Raw genomic sequence first — 19,382 nt, 5'->3', positions numbered from 1 at the left:
TAGATCCATGATGACACGCCATATGTTCACAGTGGAAATCCACGGGAAACTGTCCGCCGGCGAACCGTTCGGGCCATCTCTACATCTTAGCTTCACACCAACCACTGTTTGCATCTCCTGGCAGTGTTGTGACCGTGAATATGCGCATGATGCAAGCTGACTGAGTGATCTAGCCCAGGAGATGCAAATACAGAGAATGTACTCACATCCATGGACTACATCTCCCAGTATTCATCACATTGCACGTGCATGCACACATTCCCAACAGTGTCGGGAAACGCACATTTCAGTTGGTGCAGCTTTTGTAAAGTGAAGATGGAGAAGGGGGGAGCAGAGTAGCAACACCCTGTAGGTAAATAATTGTGTTCCCCAATTCCTGCCCCCCACCAATGGCACTGTCAGTTTAGAACCTCTCTTATGGTGATGTTACCGTATTTTCCGCCATATAAGACACACTTTTTCCCCCCAAAAAATGGGGAGAAAAAGTCCCTGCGTCTTTTACGGCAAAGGCAGGGAATCCCCAGCTTGCGAACGCCCGCCGATATAAACCGCAGACCCGCCGCCTTTGGGGATTCCCTGCCTGTGTGGGCGATCACTGTGCCTGGCTCCCCCGCGTGCCTCAGCTTTTCCCCTCTATTTTCCTCCTGCATGTGCGGACATCCCACGTGTCTCTGAGATGCTCACCTCCCCCCCGTGTCTCCGAGATGCCCACCTCTCCCCGTGTCTCCGAGATGCCCACTGTAAATCCTTCCCCCCTCCGGGTCTGCAGCTGCAGCGGCTTACCTGATACATGCCGCCGCGAAGTCTGCAGACACCCGGCTACTCCATATGTTTCCTCTACTGCGCGGCTTATACGGATTGAGTCATCAGTAGCCGCGCAGTAGAGGAAACATATGGAGTAGCCGGGTGTCTGCAGACTTCGCAGCGGCATGTATCAGGTAAGCCGCTGCAGACCCGGAGGGGGGAAGGATTTACGGTGGGCATCTCGGAGACACGGGGGGGAGGTGGGCATATCGGAGACACGGGGGGGAGGTGGGCATCTCGGAGACACGGGGGGGGGGGGGGGGGGTGGGCATATCAGAGACACGGGGGGGGGGGAGGTGGGCATATCGGAGATGGGGGGGCGCATATCGGAGGCATGGGGGAGGTGCATATCGGAGGCATGGGGGAGGTGGAGGGGGGCAGGAGGAAAATAGAGGGGGAGAACTGAGGCACTTGGGGGAGCCAGGACATGTGGGGGAGCCAGGACACATGGAGACAGGACACATGGAGCCAGGACACAGGAGGACACATGGAGCCAGGACACATGGAGACAGGACACAGGAGGACACATGGAGCCAGGACACATGGAGACAGGACACAGGAGGACACATGTAGACAGGACACAGAAGGACACATGGAGACAGGACATAGGAGGACACATGGAGCCAGGACACAGGGGGACACATGGAGCCAGGACACAGAAGGACACATGGAGACAGGACACAGGAGGACACATGGACACAGGACACAGGAGGACACATGGAGACAGGACACAGGAGGACACATGGAGCCAGGACACAGGAGGACACATGGAGCCAGGACACAGGAGGACACATGGAGACAGGACACAGAAGGACACATGGAGACAGGACACAGGAGGACACATGGAGACAGGACACATGGAGCCAGAACACAGGAGGACACATGGAGACAGGACACAGGAGGACACATGGAGACAGGACACAGAAGGACACATGTGGGAGACATGACACAGGAGGACACATGGGGAGAAGGGGCACACAGGACACATGGGTGAGAGGACACAGGAGGACACATGTGGGAGATGGCGCACACAGAAGGACAGATGGGGCACACAGAAGGACAGATGGGGCACACAGACGGACAGATGGGGCACACAGAAGGACAGATGGGGCACACAGGTGGAGAGATAAGGTACACAGGAGGACACAACATGTACAAAGATGCTCCTGGAATATAGACGTACCAGATTTAATATATATTTTTTTTCCCAGGTTTTTGCCCTCTAAACTTGGGTGCGTCTTATATTCCGGAGCGTCTTATACGGTGCGAAATACGGTAATTTTTTTTAAAATGAATCCGTGCTTGGTTCCCGTTAACAGAATTGTGAGCAAGGGGTCAACTAAAACTCAGAATTTTAGAAAAGCCCAGTTTAAACATTGTGATAGCAAATTACAGTGCAAAGACAATGAAAGTAAATAGCGACTGCCAAACAGATTCTTAATTAGTATTGCGGAATGTACAAGCTTTATGGGCTCAAGATTGAAAGATATAAAAAAAAAATTGGATAAGTGAAACTGTTTTGGACTGTAAAATAAATTAATTTAGGGTAGACATCAAGTTATATAAAAGGGTTCTAGAAATATATAAATTCAAAAAGAAAGAAGGCTGAAAATATAGGACTTCTAAAAGATAAGCCGTGGAATTTTTGATTGTGGATGGAGAATATTATGGCTGCATTTGTTACAGGGTGCATTACAGTTTCACTGATTGTAAAGCTATAGCTCCACTTGAAATACAGTATGTGTGAACAATATTTGTGTATAGGAGAGAAAATATGGTTGCAATTTTTATCAGTGAGGGACATTATGGCTGCACTTATTAAGATAGGACATTATATCACCTGTTATAAAGCATATTTTGGGGGATTTTGCCCTTGTTGTAGAAGGGACATTAAAGCAGTAAAGAATATTTGGGGAATGATGGCTGTACTTGTTATTGGAGAGATCTGATGGTGGGCCACAATTAGTACATGGAAGACATTAGGGCTGCATTACTATATAGGGATATTACAAAACGCTAAGCAAGGAAGCAGAAGATAGGTACAATATCAAAAATTTAGCTTGGTGCTTGACACTAGGGATGATCGGAAACATTGATTTCTGATTTCGATTTCCGTCAATGCCAATAAACAATTCCACGGATTTCCGATGGGTGTCCAATTTCCAAGTTCCGATTTCCGAGTAGTGTTTTTTTTGGGTCATTTTTTGCGTTCTATGATTGGCCAAATACTTCTGAGTTGACTGCATTCTCTGATTGGTCCAATGCTTTTGAGTTCTGTGATTGGGCTAAAATTACCGAGTTGTGGTAATGCAGTATTTCTACAGAAATCTGATTTTCGAGTTCGGATTTTCGAGTTGTCTTTTTTTTTTTTGTTATTTTTTGCACTCTGATTGACTAAATACTTCCGAGTTGTTTCTGCGTTGTCTAATTGGTCCATTGATTTTGACTTCTGTGATTGAGCTTAAATTACCGAATTGCAGTAATGCAGTATTTCCACAGGAATCCCATTTACATGTTCCGTTTTCCGATAACTCGGAAATCGAAAATTTTAATTCCGTGAAATCCGAATGAGCATCCCTACTTGATACCAGGTCATTGACAAATTCAACCTAAATAATGACAACTTTCGCCAAAAAGAACAAGGTCAAACATCAGCAATATTTGGCTCTGTGTATTTGGCAGGTAAATATGGCTTCTCCATAATTTCATGACTTTAACTTTTCTCTCCTGAGCTTTCTCCTAGGTGATACATTTATCAATAAAATGCCTTTCAAGCCACCAACAAGCAAGAAAATACTCAGAATCATTTTGACAGTGCATTTTCTCTAACTTTTTGGTACATTTTCAATTGCATAGTGCTGAAAACTTATTTTTAACACAAGAAGAAAAATTATCTCCTAGGAGAAAACTTAGGAGAAAAAATTGGATCAGTCCCAATGTGTGCAATTTTTGTTGTGTTAGTAACATAGCATCATGAACTGTGGACCCTTCTGAGGGCCTACCCTTACTACTCAGAGAAATAATAATAATAATAATAATAATAATAATAATATGATACATAACAATACAATAGTATGAAATATTAGGTCTTTACTATGAGCCAGCTTTTTATTTTTTATTTTTTTACCTTACTTTAGTTTGGCTTCAAAAAAAAATGTGTTGCTCTTTAGTATACAGGGTGGGCTATTTATATGGATACACTCTAAAATGGGAATGGTTGGTGATATTAACTTCCAGTTTGTGGCACATTTTGTGGCACATTAGTATATGTGAGGGGGGAAACTTTTCAAGATGGTTGGTGAAGATGGCGGCCATTGTGAAGTTGGCCACTTTGAATCCAACTTTTGTTTTTTCAATAGGAAGAGGGTCATGTGACACATCAAACTTATTGGGAATTTCACAAGAAAAACAATGGTGTGCTTGGTTTTAATGTAACTTTATTCTTTCATGAGTTATTTACACGTTTCTGACCACTTATAAAATGTGTTCAATGTGCTTCCCATTCACACACTGATAGCAACACCACAGGAGAAATGCTAGCACAGGCTTCCAGTATCCGTAGTTTCAGGTGCTGCACATCTCGTACCCTCTTCCTATTGAAAAAACAATATGCAAAATTGCTACACGATGATGTGTTTCTCTCTCTATGCACTGAAGTTGGCACACTCCCTGAGTTTTTCCAGCAAGATGGTGCACCACCACATTATGGGTGTCAGATCCGAGCATTTCTAGATTAACAGTTTCCTGGAAAGTGGATTGATCATCATGGGCCAGTTGAATGGCCCCCAAGGTCTCCCGATCTGACCCCCTTAGACTTTTATCTTTGGGGTCATCTGAAGGCAATTGTCTATGCTGTGAAGATATGAGATGTGCAGCACCTGAAACTACGGATACTGGAAGCCTGTGCTAGCATTTCTCCTGCAGTGTTGCTATCAGTGTGTGAAGAATAGAGATGGCCCAAACGGTTCCAGGTGAACGTTGGGTGGTTTGCGTTCGCATGTGAACACAAACTTTTCCGGAAGTTCGATTTGCCCCCATAGTGCTCCATTAGTGTCAACTTTGACTCTCTACCCCACAACAGCTCTTTTGACAGATAATCTTGTTCTTATGCTTTTTTTTACTTCCCTCTCTCTGATTTTGTCTTCCAGAGATTTGTAGGCTGTCAAAAGCAAGCTCACATACATTTGCCAGGAATTGTGTGGCAGCAGAGTGGAGCAGCGGAAGTGTACTGGGCCCGTAACCCAGAGGTTGATAGATTGAAACCATCCTCTGCTAGGTGTACTTTGTTTTTTACACCTTGCTTTACCACATGGGCCAATCGGCGGCCATAGCCCCTTAAGAGAAAGTGTCATTAGGGCCTTGCTGTAACATAGATTGTAGTGTAACTATTTCAACTAATGTACCCTTCTTAAACTTGAAGATTGTATACAAATGTAAGCAGACTGCAGAGTGGCGCAGCGGAAGTGGGCTGGGCCCATAACCCAGAGGTTGATTGATTGAAACCATCCTCTGCTAGGCATGATTTAATTTTTGCACCTCACTTAATCGCATGGGCAAAACGGTTGCCCATATAACGGTTGCCAAATATATATATAAATATATATATTTATAGCCCTGTAACAGAAAGTGTAATAAGGGCCCTGCCGTAACATAGATATTACAGTAGCTAAGACTACTCCTGGGCCTTTCTTGTAGTTGAAGAGATGAGTGAAATGGCTGGCTTCAGCCTGTAATGTTAGTTGACATGGGTTTGATTGCCGGCCAATGGTGGTATAGTGGTGAGCATAGCTGCCTTCCAAGCAGTTGACCTGGGTTTGATTCCTGGCCAATGTATGTGAGCTTGCTTTTGACAGCCTACAAATCTCTGGAAGACAAAATCAGAGAGAGAGAGAGAGAGAGAGAGAGAGGAGGAAGGGGGATTATACTCCCTGATTGATGTATACACAATTAAGAGGTGTGAAAGCACTTTAGGCCTACAATTTAGCATTCAATGTGATTTATGCCCTTAAAACACTGCGAACCCGGTTTGCGAACCGAAAATCGGAGGTGTGGGCCATCTCTAGTGAAGAGTGGAGAGTGGGAGAAGAGGGTTGCATTGACAATCCAACACAATGCACTTTAGGCCTGCAATTTAGCATTCAATGTGATTTATGCCCTTAAAACGCTGCGAACCCGGTTTGCGAACCGAAAATCGGAGGTGTGGGCCATCTCTAGTGAAGAGTGGGAGAAGAGGGTTGCATTGACAATCCAACACATTTTATAAGTGGTCAGAAACTTGTAAATAACTCATGGAAGAATAAAGTTATGCTAAAAATCAAGCACACTATTGTTTTTCTTGTGAAATTTCCAATAAGTTTGATGTGTCACATGACCCTCTTCCTGTTAAAAAAAACAAAAGTTGGATTCAAAATGGCCGACTTCAAAATGGCTGCCATGGTCACCACCCATTTTGAAATGTTTCCCCCTCACATATACTAATGTGCCACAAACAGGAAGTAAATATCACCAACCATTTCCGTTTTATTAAGGTGTATCCATTGAAATGGCCCACCCTGTAGTAGGAGCAGCAGCAGAAGTTGGAGTATTAGTAGCATCTTACCTCAGATATTGTTCCTTCAGTTTTCCACACTTTTACAATTATCCACAATGGAATACACACCATGGACGACAGGGCCATCATCCATCCTATGCCATAGCCCCAAGGTGGGTATGTGTATACATTATTATACTTAAGAGGTTTGTACTTCACCAAAAAAAATATAAAGATGCTCTGAAATGAAAGAAAGCAATTATTAATAACACTGAAAATTATTAAACAGAAAATTGTTTCACAATTTCAGCTTTCACCATTTTGAGATTATTGTGCTACTTTAGCTGGTTACAAAGCATTTTCATTGTAGTTGTCTTCTGTAACAAGCAATAAGAAAATCGAATTTTCCACAAAAAGATTCTGTTTGTGTACTCCCAAATTATTACTGCTGCTAGTCAAAAACATTTTCTAAACCTTCTTCATACAATCCTTATACTCCTCATACCTATTCTCCTGACCATAATTCTCCTAGAATGCTAACTTGTAGCTGCAAGGCTAGAAATGAATCTATTGGTTTACAAAAGCACTGCTGGTCCTAGAGAAGAATTCCAATTTTTCAATAAAAAAATGAGAGAGAGGGAGAGAGAGAGCACACCTCCTTCCAGGAATTCCACACAGTCAAGTGACATGGCATATGGGCTAGTGGTAAGTACAAAAAGGGCAGTGAGTGGGTCAATGTTCAGCAGAAAAAATGCCGCTTTTAATTATCCATACCTGTCTGCTAGCCTTCCAACCAGGGGTGTAACTAGAATGCACAACCACCCCAGTGAAAATAACATGGGACCACCTCCCTAAGAGCCAATTCCCCCCTTTTTTCTCCATTTTCATGGCTTATCCTCCCTGCCCCACCCTTCTACAAGTGTGGCTAGTAACTCCCCTCTTCCTTTATGTACCATAAATGCCCCCCCCCCCTCCCCCCCGGCGATCAGCAAAGTACTGCTGCTAATGTATCTCTACTGATACATTCTCGCTGCAGCGTTTGCAATGATGATCAATCACAAATGCGCTGCATGCGTGCTCTATTGAACTCGAATCACAAGCGCAAATCACGGTAAATCAAGAGATTTTGCCCACTGGTTGCGAATATATATATATATATATATATATATATATATATATATATATATATATATACTGTATATATATATATACTGTATATATATATACACAGTATATATCTATTTCTGTTCTTTATCTTACACTCTTACACATTTTTTTGTCTATTGTGTCTATGTGACATACTAATATTTTTTTTTAAATTAAACTTACAGCGCAAATTCCAGGGGTGAAGAGCATCCAACACCATTTGATTAAGAAAAAAGGACGGTGTCCAATCATATCTTCGATGTTGTCATAGAATCGGTTGCTTCCTGCAAATGTAAAATAATTAGTCATATCACTGGTAGGAGAAACTAATAAACAGAGATGAGGTAAATTTAGCCCAAAGGCAAAACTTCCTCATCTACAAATGAATGGTCCATGTTTTGCAGGAACAAACAAGATAAGGAATTTGCATCCTGGGAAAATTAACAATTGGTACAAGTTCTTATAGAAATTTCCCTAGCAGTATGTTTTGCAAAACAGGAATGAAAGAAGTAAGTATTCTACTTTGGCTGTATGCTCAACCCCATCAGAGAATGGTTTAAAAAAACACTGTGTTATTAGAGATAATCAGTGGAGTATAAGGAGCTGTGGGCCCCAATGCAAGTTTTACATTGGGGCCCCAAGCACTCTATACATAACAATTGATATGGCGCAACAAAACCTACCAAGGCCTACTACAGTGTCAGAGGTGCAAGAAGGGGATGGGGATTGTGGAGCAGTGTGTTAATGATTACCACTATTCTAAGCATCTATAGAAGTGATTACCACCAGCACAAATAGAGAGCTAACAATGCAATTGAGAGAGGGCCCCTCGGGGCCCCTTTGGCCCAAGGGCCCTGATGCGGTTGCAACCTCTGTATGTTGCTACACCCCTGGAGATAATTCTAACATATTTCCTATTTGATTGGTGGAAAAGGCAAAAAAAGACAGTTTCCTTACAAAAAGAACAGTGCTGAAAGTAATCACTCCCTGCAACCAAAAGCTGAATAATACAAATAAGATATAAGAAAACGAATCTGTGACTAGTTTAGCAGAAAAACAAAAGAAGGACAGAGAAACAATGAATGCCTCATCGGTCAGTTATAAAAGGAGAACATAATTATTGACATGGTTTTTTTTTTCAAATAGGTGAGCATTTGTTTATAGAGATGGCCCAAACGGTTCGAACGCGAGTTCACATTCGCGTATAATGCAAACTTTATGCGAGTTCGACCCGCCTCCGATACTACATCATTGCAGAGATAGGGAAAGCTTAGTTAGGCTCTTGTTAGCTTGCTCCATGCTGATATTTGTTGCTGAAAAGCACTACCAAAACAGCTCTTTTGAGAGCTAATGTTCTTGTGATGTGTTTTTTTGTGTGTGGCCCACTGACACTGTATATACAGCCCTGTCTGTTGCAGCTAACCCTTGCTAATTGCTATACTGTGCCAGGCCCAGCACTACCCGTGCCTACCTTTTCACTGCACTTGTGTGACTGCTGCACATTGTATTATAATACCAGTCACTGCATACCTTTCACTACATCTGTGTGACAGCACGCTGTTTTATATACCCAGTCACTGCATACCTTTCACTGCACCTGTGTAACTGCTGCACATTGTATTATAATACCAGTCACTGTATACCTTTCACTGCATCTGTGTGACTGCATGCTGTTTTATATACCAGCAGTCAGTGCATCCATTTTTACTGCACCTGTGTGACTGCACATTGTTCTACCAGCAGTCACTGCATACCTTTCACTGCACCTGTGTGATTGCACATTGTTCTACCAGCAGTCACTGCATACCTGTCACTGCATCTGTGTGACAGCACCCTGTTTTATATACCAGCAGTCAGTGCATCCATTTTTACTGCATCTGTGTGACTGCACATTGTTATACCAGCAGTTACTGCATACGTTTTCAATGCACCTGTGTGACTGCACAGTGTTCTACCAGCAGTTTCTGCATACTTTTCACTGCATCTGTGTGACAGCACGCTGTTTTATATACCAGCAGTCAGTGCATCCATTTTTACTGCACCTGTGTGACTGCACTTTGTTCTACCAGCAGTCACTGCATACCTTTTACTACATCTGTGTGACAGCACGCTGTTTTATATACCAGCACTTAGTGATGCTCATCCGAGCTAGGATATCCGAGATACTCGGATATCCTAGCTCTTTTTTCACTATTCGAGCTCGAATACCGAGCTCGAATAGTATTAGCTATCCGGGCTGTGCTATCCGAGCGCATTCGGATAGCAATCAGCTATCCGGAGATATCCGAGCTATCCGAGTTCGAATACGGAGCTCGGATAGCGTCATCAGCAGGTGACGTCACCTCGAGTCCTCACAAGCAAATCAGAGGGCTCCCAGCCTGGCCAAGCCCCCCTCTATAAACAGCGGGAGCCATGTTGCCTCACTCGTCCTGCTTGTGACTTACTGACTGACTGTACTGAGAGACTGCTCCAGTGCTTTTTGTCTGTGCAAGTAGTGCATTTATTGTTCAATACACCAAGCGTTTTTACACTCCAACACTTGATATTCACCTGTATTGCTTTGTATTGTAGATAGATTGTATTTTAGGCAGTTTAGTTTGTGTGATTAGGGACTAGGGAGGGAGACTGTCACTGGTGCTGCTGCAGCTGCAGCAGCTAGGCCCTGTGCCTAGGCAAGGCAGCCTGCCCTGCTCTGTGCTCTAGTCTCTAGTTACCTGTGCTCTCACCTGTCCTACTCTACTGTACTACTTCTGTGTTAGATAGATTATTGTACTATTTTGTAGTTAGCAAGGCCCAGCTATACCTGTCCTGTATTTGCTCTCTGTAATCTAGTCACACCTGTTCTATTGTTTACCTAGATTCTTCTATTGTTTAGTTAGTACTGTAGTGTACTCTAGTCTGTGTATAGGGTCCGTCCGTCACCGCGTTACCTAGGGTCTTTGTGTGCGCAGTGCACATCTGCACTGTCCGCACCCTCTCGTTAGTGTTACACCCGTCCTATTGTTTATATTACTTGTATTGTGTATTCGCTGGATTGTACTGTACTGTAGTCTGTGTATAGGGACACCGTCAGTCAGCGTCAGCTAGGGTCTTTGTGTGCGCACTGCGCACTCTCTTGTTAGCGCTACACCGATCTCTGCTGTAGAGTACACCTGTCCGTCACCTCACACACCCACCACCACCAGTCCCACCCCATTAAAGTACCCCACTTGTCCCACCCGCCTTTACATACATAACTTTTTTTTTCATTTGTATAATATTAAAAATATACAATGTCTGGCACTGGCAGCCGCGGTTTGGGCAGGGGCAGCAAGGGCAGCAAGGGCATCGGCAAGAGAGGAGGACGTGGCAGCCGCGCCACCACCACCACCATGCGCAGTTCTGCGTCTGCACCAGTGGCTATTCCGCCATTAGTCACTGGCCTTGGACACCTTGGCCGCCAAACAGCTGGGAGTCACGCTGCAGAGACACAGCAGCAGTGTGTGGCGCAGATGTTCCTCCCACCGCCAGGTCATAGCCATCCTATTGAGGAGAAGGACGCAGACTCTGTGGTGGAACTGATGGTGGCTGAGCAGGCCACCATTAGCTCTGGAACCAAGTCCTCCACCCCTGCCACCACTCCTGTGCGCAAGAGCAGCCGCCCAGCACTGCCTGGGGAGGAGGAGGAGGAGTGCAGTTCTCCAGCCCCAGTGGGCAACACCAGCACCCTGTCACTCAGCACCTTCTTATCCCCAAGCACAGCGAGGCTATGGAGTGCTGTTGTGACAGAATTGGAGGAGGAAGAAATGCTGATGGGCACTTTGGGGGTTGATGCTTTGGACAGTCAGACAGTGGTGAGTGTCCATCAGCCCATGCATGCAGAAGGGGAGTTTGTGGGGTCATCCCAACAGAACATGTTTGCGGAGGGGGAGGATGATGATGACAGGGTGAAGGACAAAGACTGGGTGGCAGATCCTGGGGATGCCATCAGCTCTGAGGAGGAGGAGGAGGATGCGTCTGTGGGCCTTGCTAGAAGGATCAGCATCACAGACATAGGCAGGATCAGAAGTGGGCGTGGTATGCAGGCCACACAGCGTGCTGATCCGGAGAGTTCTGCCAGTGCCACCAGCCGCACCAAGAAACCCCCCCCCCCCCCAACCACCACAGGGAGACCAGCGGCAGCAGCACCTTCGAGCCGAAGGGGAAACTTTACCTTCCCAATTTGGAATGTTTTCACCCTGCCATATGTGGATTGCAAGTATGCCACCTGCAACCAGTGCCGCCAGCAGCTCAGCAGAGGGAAGGAGCCCTCTGCGTACGGCACCACCTCTCTGGTGAACCATCTGGCAGGGAAATACTTTCATGAGCATGAGGAGTTCATGAAGTTGAAGGAAGCTGGCAGCGGCAGACCTGCCACCACTGCGAAGCCGTCGGCAGCAGCCACCCGCCCTCCTCCTCCTCCTCCAGCAGCACCAGCAGGAGTGCATCAGAAACGCACTGCTCCTCCTCCCTCTGCAACTCCTGCCGCCGACACTGTTCTGGCAGCCAGTCCTCAGTGGCCTCCTCTGCTCCCTCCAGTGATTCCTGTGCCAGCAAAAGGCGTCGCCAGACCCTGCTCAGCGACACCTTCCAGGGTGTGGTCAGGGTTCTGCCTCCCAGCAGCCGTCACGCGCGTCAGCTGAACGGCTTGCTGGCACGGGCCATGTGCTCCCAACTCCTGCCTTATTCCCTTGTGCAGGAGGGGAGCGACATGCGTGCGCTCCTGATGTGTGCAGCCCCCGATTGGCCAATCCCCAGCCGACATTTTTTTGCATGCACGGCCATCCCTGCACTTCACCGCTCTGTGATGGCCAATGTCAGGAGAGGGCTGGATCACGCGGTGGGTCAACGGGTCCACGTCACCGTGGACTCGTGGAGCAGCCGGTTTGGGACAGGCCGCTATCTGTCCTTCACCGCGTATTGGGTCAGCTTGGTGTAAGGGAGTGAGGAGGGGAGAGCAGCATCGGGCACTGTCAGAGCAGCAGCAGCAGCAACAACGCAGTGGGTGGTGCAACCATGCAGGGTCAGCGGAATTGCAGCAGGTTCCTCTGATCCGCTTCCATCCTCCGGCACACCAGCCCAAACCCCTCGCCTCAGCAGCAGCGTGAAGCCCCGCCACTGCCAAGCGCTGCTGGAATTGGTCAGCCTGGGAAAGACCAAACTGACGGCGAACCATGTCCTGGCCAAACTCCGAGAGCAGGAGAGCAATTGGCTGACCCCCAGAGGCCTCAGAGTCGGAGAGGTGGTGTCCGACAATGGGGCAAACCTGGTTGCTGCAATCAGCTGGGAAGACCTGACCCATATCCCCTGCCTGGCGCACGTCCTGAACCTGGTAGTCCAAAAGTTCCTGCGGACCTACCAGGGGATGGACCGACTCCTTGAGGCGGCAAGGAAGGTTGTGCGCCATTTCCGGCACTCGGCTGCAGCCGTAGCGAGCCTGGAAGAGGTGCAGAAGGAGCTGCACCTGCCACAGCACCAGCTCATGATCGATGTTCCAACTCGCTGGAACTCCACCCTGGCGATGTTGGAGCATCTGGTAGAACAGAGGTAGGCTTTCAGCCAGTACGTTGCACGAGCAACAGTTGCCGCCATCACTGCAACTGGGCGTGCTGCCACCAACCTCCCGTCCATCATCTCCACGGAGGACTGGGGGCACATGCAGCAGGTGTGCTCAGTGCTGGCACCCTTCCTGCAGGCCACCAACATTGTAAGCAGGAACCATGCAATGGTGTGCGAGTGGGTCCCCATGGTGTGTGTGCTGGACAGGGCCCTGTATGCACTGGTGGAAGAGGGAGCGGCAGCCTTGGACCAGCAGGAGCTGCAGGCAGCTTCACAGGCCACCTCTGAGGAGGAGGGCTTGGAGTTGGTGGAGGTCCCTGACTTTGCTGCTGATGAGGGGGAGCAACAGAGCGCAGCTGGAGTGGTGCGGGGTGGAGAGAGGATGAGGTGGAGGAGGCAGAGGATGAGGAGGACAGCACTGTCGGCTCTGGGGCTGCCGATGATGTGCCAGCAGATGTGGCCAGACTCTTCTCAATGGCAGCGCACATGCTGAGGTGCCTGCGCAAGGACCCATGGGTCATCCAGATGAAGCAGAGGGAGGACATCTGGATCTGCATGATGCTGGACCCACGTCTGAAGGGGAAGCTCAGCCAGTTCCTGCCTGCAGGAGGAGACCATGCGCAACAAATGAGGGATTTGCAGCTGTCCCTTGTTGAGCGCTTGAAGGAAGCCTTCCCTCAGCCATCCACCCCCACTGTCCAGCCAGCACAGAGGCAGCAGCAGGTGCCTGCATCCACCAGCAGCAAGCGCACGCGCACCACAGACCTGCTGTCTCTGACCAACGAGCTCTACATGAGTGTAGAGCTGCCAGGGACTAGAGAGGAGGTGCCTGCAGCAGCATCCTTCTCCAGTCACAGACAGCGCTTGACCCGCATGGTGGCTGACTACATGGGGTCCTTCAGCGGGCTTGACAGCGTTGCCCCTGTTGATCCCATGGAGTATTGGGTCAAGCACCTGCCGATCTGGAGCGAGCTTGCGCAGTACGCCCTGGAAGTGCTCTCCTGCCCCCTTCCAGCGTACTGTCAGAGCGTTGCTTCTGTGCAGCCGGTGGAGTCGTCACTGAGAAGCGATCTCGTCTGTCTCACAAGTCTGTGGACAGACTGACAGTTCTCAAAATGAACCAGGCTTGGGTGGACGGGGAATTCCTGGCCCCTGTTGTCGGCGAGAGGGGGACATGAAGTGGCACACACACATTACACCTGCTGCTGCTGTATTTCTTCCTGCTGTCTGTGTCTCCACTGCCAGGGAACACATTAAAAGGTGCTGCTGCCCATGCGCCACCAGCTATTTACGCTCAAAAATAGCTGCATTATTTTGAAAAAAAAAAAAATTAAACAATTTTAGAGGTGTCCGGGTTGAAAACTGTGCTGTCCCAATTGTGTATTGGACACAATGTGGGCTTCACGACCGCTGTCTGGAACCTCATGGTGTTTATTTACGGCCATGGAACCTCCGCTAGGACCCAGGGCCTATTATGTCTCGCTGCCTGCTCTCCTGCCTGCTGCCTGCTGCCAGTCTGCCACACACTCAATCTCCTCACGCTGCCTGCTGCTTTATTTCCTCCTGCTGTCTGTATGTTTCCACTGCCAGGGAACACATTACAAGGTGCTGCTGCCCATGCGCCACCAGCTATTTACGCTCACAAATAGCTGCATTATTTTGAATTTTTTTTTTATTATTTTAGAGGTGTCCAGGTTGAAAACTGTGCTGTCCCAATTGTGTATTGGATACAATGTGGGCTTCACGACCACTGTCTGGAACCTCATGGTGTTCATTTACGGCCCTGGTACCACCGCTAGGAACCAGAGCCTATTATGTCTCGCTGCCTGCCCTCCTGCTGCCTGCTGCCAGTCTGCCACACACTCATCCTCCTCACGCTGCCTGCTATTGTATTTCCTCCTGCTGTCTGTGTCTCCACTGCCAGGGAACACATTACAAGGTGCTGCTGGCCATGCGCCACCAGCTATTTATGCTCAAAAATAGCTGCATTATTTTGAAATTTATTTTTTTTAAATTATTTTAGAGGTGTCCAGGGCCTATTATGTCTCGCTGCCTGCTCTCCTGCCTGCTGCCTGCTGCCAGTCTGCCACACACTCAATCTCCTCACGCTGCCTGCTGCTGTATTTCCTCCTGCTGTCTGTATGTTTCCACTGCCAGGGAACACATTACAAGGTGCTGCTGCCCATGCGCCACCAGCTATTTACGCTCACAAATAGCTGCATTATTTTGAAAAAAAAATTAAATTATTTTAGAGGTGTCCGGGTTGAAAACTGTGCTGTCCCAATTGTGTATTGGACACAATGTGGGCTTCACGACCGCTGTCTGGAACCTCATGATGTTCATTTACGGCCCTGGTACCACCGCTAGGAATCAGGGCCTATTATGTCAGTCACATCACACTGCCTGACACACACTACTCCTCCTCCTGTAGCTGCATTGAGCTTCTGCTGTCTGTGTGCTGCTACCACTGCCAGGGAGAACAGAAGAAGAACTATTTTCTGCTGCCACCCACTCTCCTACCAGCTATTACCACACTACAATAGCTGGAACTACTTTCTCCTTCTGCTGATGTCTGTGTTTTACCACCGCCAGGGTACACAGAAAAAGGCGCTGTGGCTTGCAATGGGCCACTAGTACCTATTATGCCATCAACACAAATATAACTATGGTGTTATTAAAATAAAATATTTCCACAAATGAAGTAAAAAAAAATTTACAAAAGAAAGGAAAACGAAGACACATAATATAATGATAGAGAAGAAGAAGAAAGAAGAAGAAGATAAAGAAGAAGAAGAAGAAGAAGAAGAAGAAGAAGAAGAAGAAGAAGAAGAAGAAGAAGATATAGAAGACGAAGAAGAAGATATAGAAGAAGAAGAAGAAGAAGAAGAAGAAGAAGAAGAAGAAGAAGAAGAAGAAGAAGATATAGAAGAAGAAGAAGAGGACGAAGAAGAAGAAGATATAGAAGAAGAAGAGGAAGAAGAAGATATAGAAGAAGAAGAAGATACAGAAGAAGAAGAAGAAGATATAGAAGAAAAAGAAGATATAGAAGAAGAAGAAGAAGAAGATATAGAAGAAGAAAAAGATAATTGAAGAAGATACAAGAAGTAGAAGATGAAGAAGATTTGAGTAGAAGAAGATATAGAAGAAGAAGAAAAAGAAAAAGATATAGAAGAAGAAAAAGGCGCTGTGGCTTGCAATGTGCCACTAGAACCTATTATGCCATCAGCACAAATATAACTATGGTGTTATTAAAATAAAATATTTCCACAAATGAAGTAAAAAAAATATTACAAAAGAAAGGAAAACCAAGACACATAATATAATGATAGAGAAGAAGAGGAAGAAGAATAAGAAGAAGAAAGAAGAAGACGATATAGAAGAAGAAGAAGAAGATATAGAAGAAGAAGAAGATATAGAAGAAGAAGATGAAGAAGAAGAAGATATAGAAGAAGAAGACGAAGAAGAAGAAGATATAGAAGAAGAAGAAGATATAGAAGAAGATATAGAAGAAGAAGAAGAAGAAGAAGAAGAAGAAGAAGAAGAAGAAGAAGAAGAAGAAGAAGAAGAAGAAGAAGAAGAAGAAGAAGAAGAAGAGGACGAAGAAGAAGATATAGAAGAAGAAGACGAAGAAGAAGAAGATATAGAAGAAGAAGAAGAAGAAGATACAGAAGAAGAAATAGAAGAAGAAGAAGAAATAGAAGAAGAAGAAGAAGATATAGAAGAAGAAAAAGATAATTGAAGAAGATACAAGAAGTAGAAGATGAAGAAGAAAAAGAAGAAGATATAGAAGAAGAAGATATAGAAGAAGAAGATGAAGACGACGTAAATGAAGACTTCCAACCATTTTGGACACACCTTCTCATGCAAACACTTTTCATGAAGTTAATTTACTATTTTTGATACCTTTTTTTATAACTACTACATCACCACATAATCACTTGATGTTTTTCTTCATAAAAAAGGTGGTTTCATGCATCATTGACCTCCAATACAAGTTTTAAAAGCTATTTAAGGCCAGCTCGGATATTTTACTCGAATACAGACTCGGATAGTGACGTCAGATATCCGAGTTCGAATCGGATATTCGATTTACTCAAATATCGAACTTCGAGTGAATCGGATAGTTTACTATCCGAATTCAACCAAACTCGAATAGGATAATGAGGTATCCGATCAACACTGCCAGCAGTCAGTACATCCATTTTCTCTGCACCTGTTTGACTGCACATTGTTCTACCAGCAGTCACTGCATACCTTTTACTGCATCTGTGTGACAGCACGCTGTTTTATATACCAGCAGTCAGTGCATCCATTTTCACTGCACCTGTGTGACTGCACATTGTTATACTAGCAGTCACTGCATACCTTTAACTGCATCTGTTTGACTGCAAACTGTTTTATATACCAGTCACTGCATACCTTTCAGTGCATCTGTGACTGCACATTGTATTATACCAGCAGTCAGTGTATACCTTGCATTGCACCTGTGTGACTGACTGCACATTGTATTATACCAGCAGTCAGTGTATACCTTTCACTGCATCTGTGTGACTGCACATTGTATTAGTCAAGTCAGTGCATACCTTTCACTTCATCCCCCCCAATATGGACAAAACAACAGGTAGAGAAGGAGGCAGAGCCAGAGGCAGGCCACCCGGCAGGTCTGTTCGAGGTCGTGCTGACGTGATTTTGTGCGGCCCTGGACAAAAGTACAGTGTTCAGAAGGCAAGTGTCATCAACTCCCAAGATTGTCAGGAAGTAGTTGACTATTTAACACAGAACACCTCATCTTCCACAGCCATCAGCGCTACTACTAGCACCACATCCGCTCTATTTGACACTTTGCAGGAGTTATTTGGTGGGGAATTAATTGATTCACAGCCATTATTGTTACAACAAGATGAAGGCGCTCAGCAAGTTACGCCACCTCATATGTCTGAGTTAGGCATCAGTATGGATGTAAGGTGTGCGGATGATGAAGTACCCGTTGTTGGTGCAGTTTTGGAGGTGTCTGATACAAGTGAAGCTGTGGAGGATGATTATGATGATGACAATGATGATGATACTGGCATGGATGTCACATGGGATCCCAATAGACATGATGACCAGGGGGACAGTTCAGAGGGGGAGTCAGAGAGGAGTAGCAGGAGACAAGTTGCTGAAAGAAGCAGGGGGAGCTCATCGTCAGAAACAGCTCATGGCAGTGTCCGGTGGCTATGGACAGCCAGCCAACATGCCCTTCAAGGTCAGCTGCTGCCGCCACCACCAAAGTACCATCATCCCAGAGCTCAGCAGTGTGGAATTTTTTTTTGTGTGTCAGATGACAACTATGCCATCTATATGCTCTGCCACCAAAAATTGAACCGTGGAAAGACCAAGACCCGCGTAGTGACAACTGCCTTACGAAGGCACATGATGAAAAAGCACAAACGGCAATGGGATGACCACCTGAGCAAAAGCAAGACACAACAGCAAAGCCAACCTCCACCTCCTCTTCCTCCTTCAGGTGCAGCATCTTCAGCCGCTTTATCCCTTGCACCTTCACAGCTACCCTCCTCCACTCCACCTCTCACCTTGGCCGGTTCCTGCTCCTCTGCCCACAGCAGACAGGTGTCTGTGAATAAAATCTTTGAGCGGAAGAAGCCAATGTCTGCCAGTCACCTTCTTGCCCAGTGCCTGAAAGCTGGTTGACTCCGAGGCCTTCCCTAAATTTGTGGTGATTGGGACACTGCAGTGGAAGATACCAGGCTGCAATTATTTCTCTAAAAAGGCGATACCCAAACTGTACCGTGATGTTGAATGGCAAGTGGTGTCATCTCGGGCACACAACATTGGGTCAAGGGTCCATCTGACTACTGATGCCTGGTCTGCAAAGCACGGTCAGGGCAGGAATATTACTTATACAGTGCATTGGGTCAACCTGGTGACCGCTGGTAAACAGGGAGTACGTGGCTGTGCAGCGGACCTAGTTGTGACACCTCCACGGCTTTCAGGTAGGCCTGCTACCACCTCCTCTCCTTCTCCTCCTACTCTCCTGCTACATCCTCTTTGCTTTCATCCTCCTCCTCCTCAGCTGAGTGGCAGTGCTACTCTACTGGTGCTGTGATCTCCTCTCCAATTACACACCCCCAGCTCCCCAGAGCCTATGCTGCATGCCAGGTACGACGGTGTCATGCCATCTTGGACATGCCTTGCCTCAAAGCCGAGAGTCACACCGGAGCAGCTCTACTGGCTGCTCTGAACAAACAGGTTGATCATTGGCTGACCCCGAACCAACTGGAGATCGGCAAAGTGGTGTGTGACAATGGCAGCAATCTCATTTCGG

At 46.5% G+C, this 19,382-nt stretch overlaps 1 protein-coding gene across 8 annotated transcripts in view; it reads right to left on the bottom strand.

Moving 5' to 3' along the window:
* LOC137532765 (sodium- and chloride-dependent GABA transporter 3) overlaps positions 1 to 19,382 on the bottom strand; it is an 843,944-nt gene that overhangs the window by 96,279 nt on the left and 728,283 nt on the right. For all 8 annotated transcript variants that reach the window (XM_068253626.1, XM_068253628.1, XM_068253630.1 and 5 more), the window contains 2 exons: positions 7,664 to 7,764; positions 6,404 to 6,574 (listed from right to left, as the gene is read on the bottom strand). In XM_068253626.1, coding sequence (XP_068109727.1) covers positions 6,404 to 6,574; positions 7,664 to 7,764 — 272 coding nt within the window. The remainder of the gene's footprint in view (positions 1 to 6,403; positions 6,575 to 7,663; positions 7,765 to 19,382) is intronic.

This window comes from Hyperolius riggenbachi, chromosome 9 (genome assembly GCF_040937935.1).
Source record: "Hyperolius riggenbachi isolate aHypRig1 chromosome 9, aHypRig1.pri, whole genome shotgun sequence".
NCBI classification, from domain to species: domain Eukaryota; kingdom Metazoa; phylum Chordata; class Amphibia; order Anura; family Hyperoliidae; genus Hyperolius; species Hyperolius riggenbachi.
The sequence above is the reverse complement of the archived record's forward strand: the minus strand, read 5'-3'. Positions and strand labels throughout refer to the sequence as shown.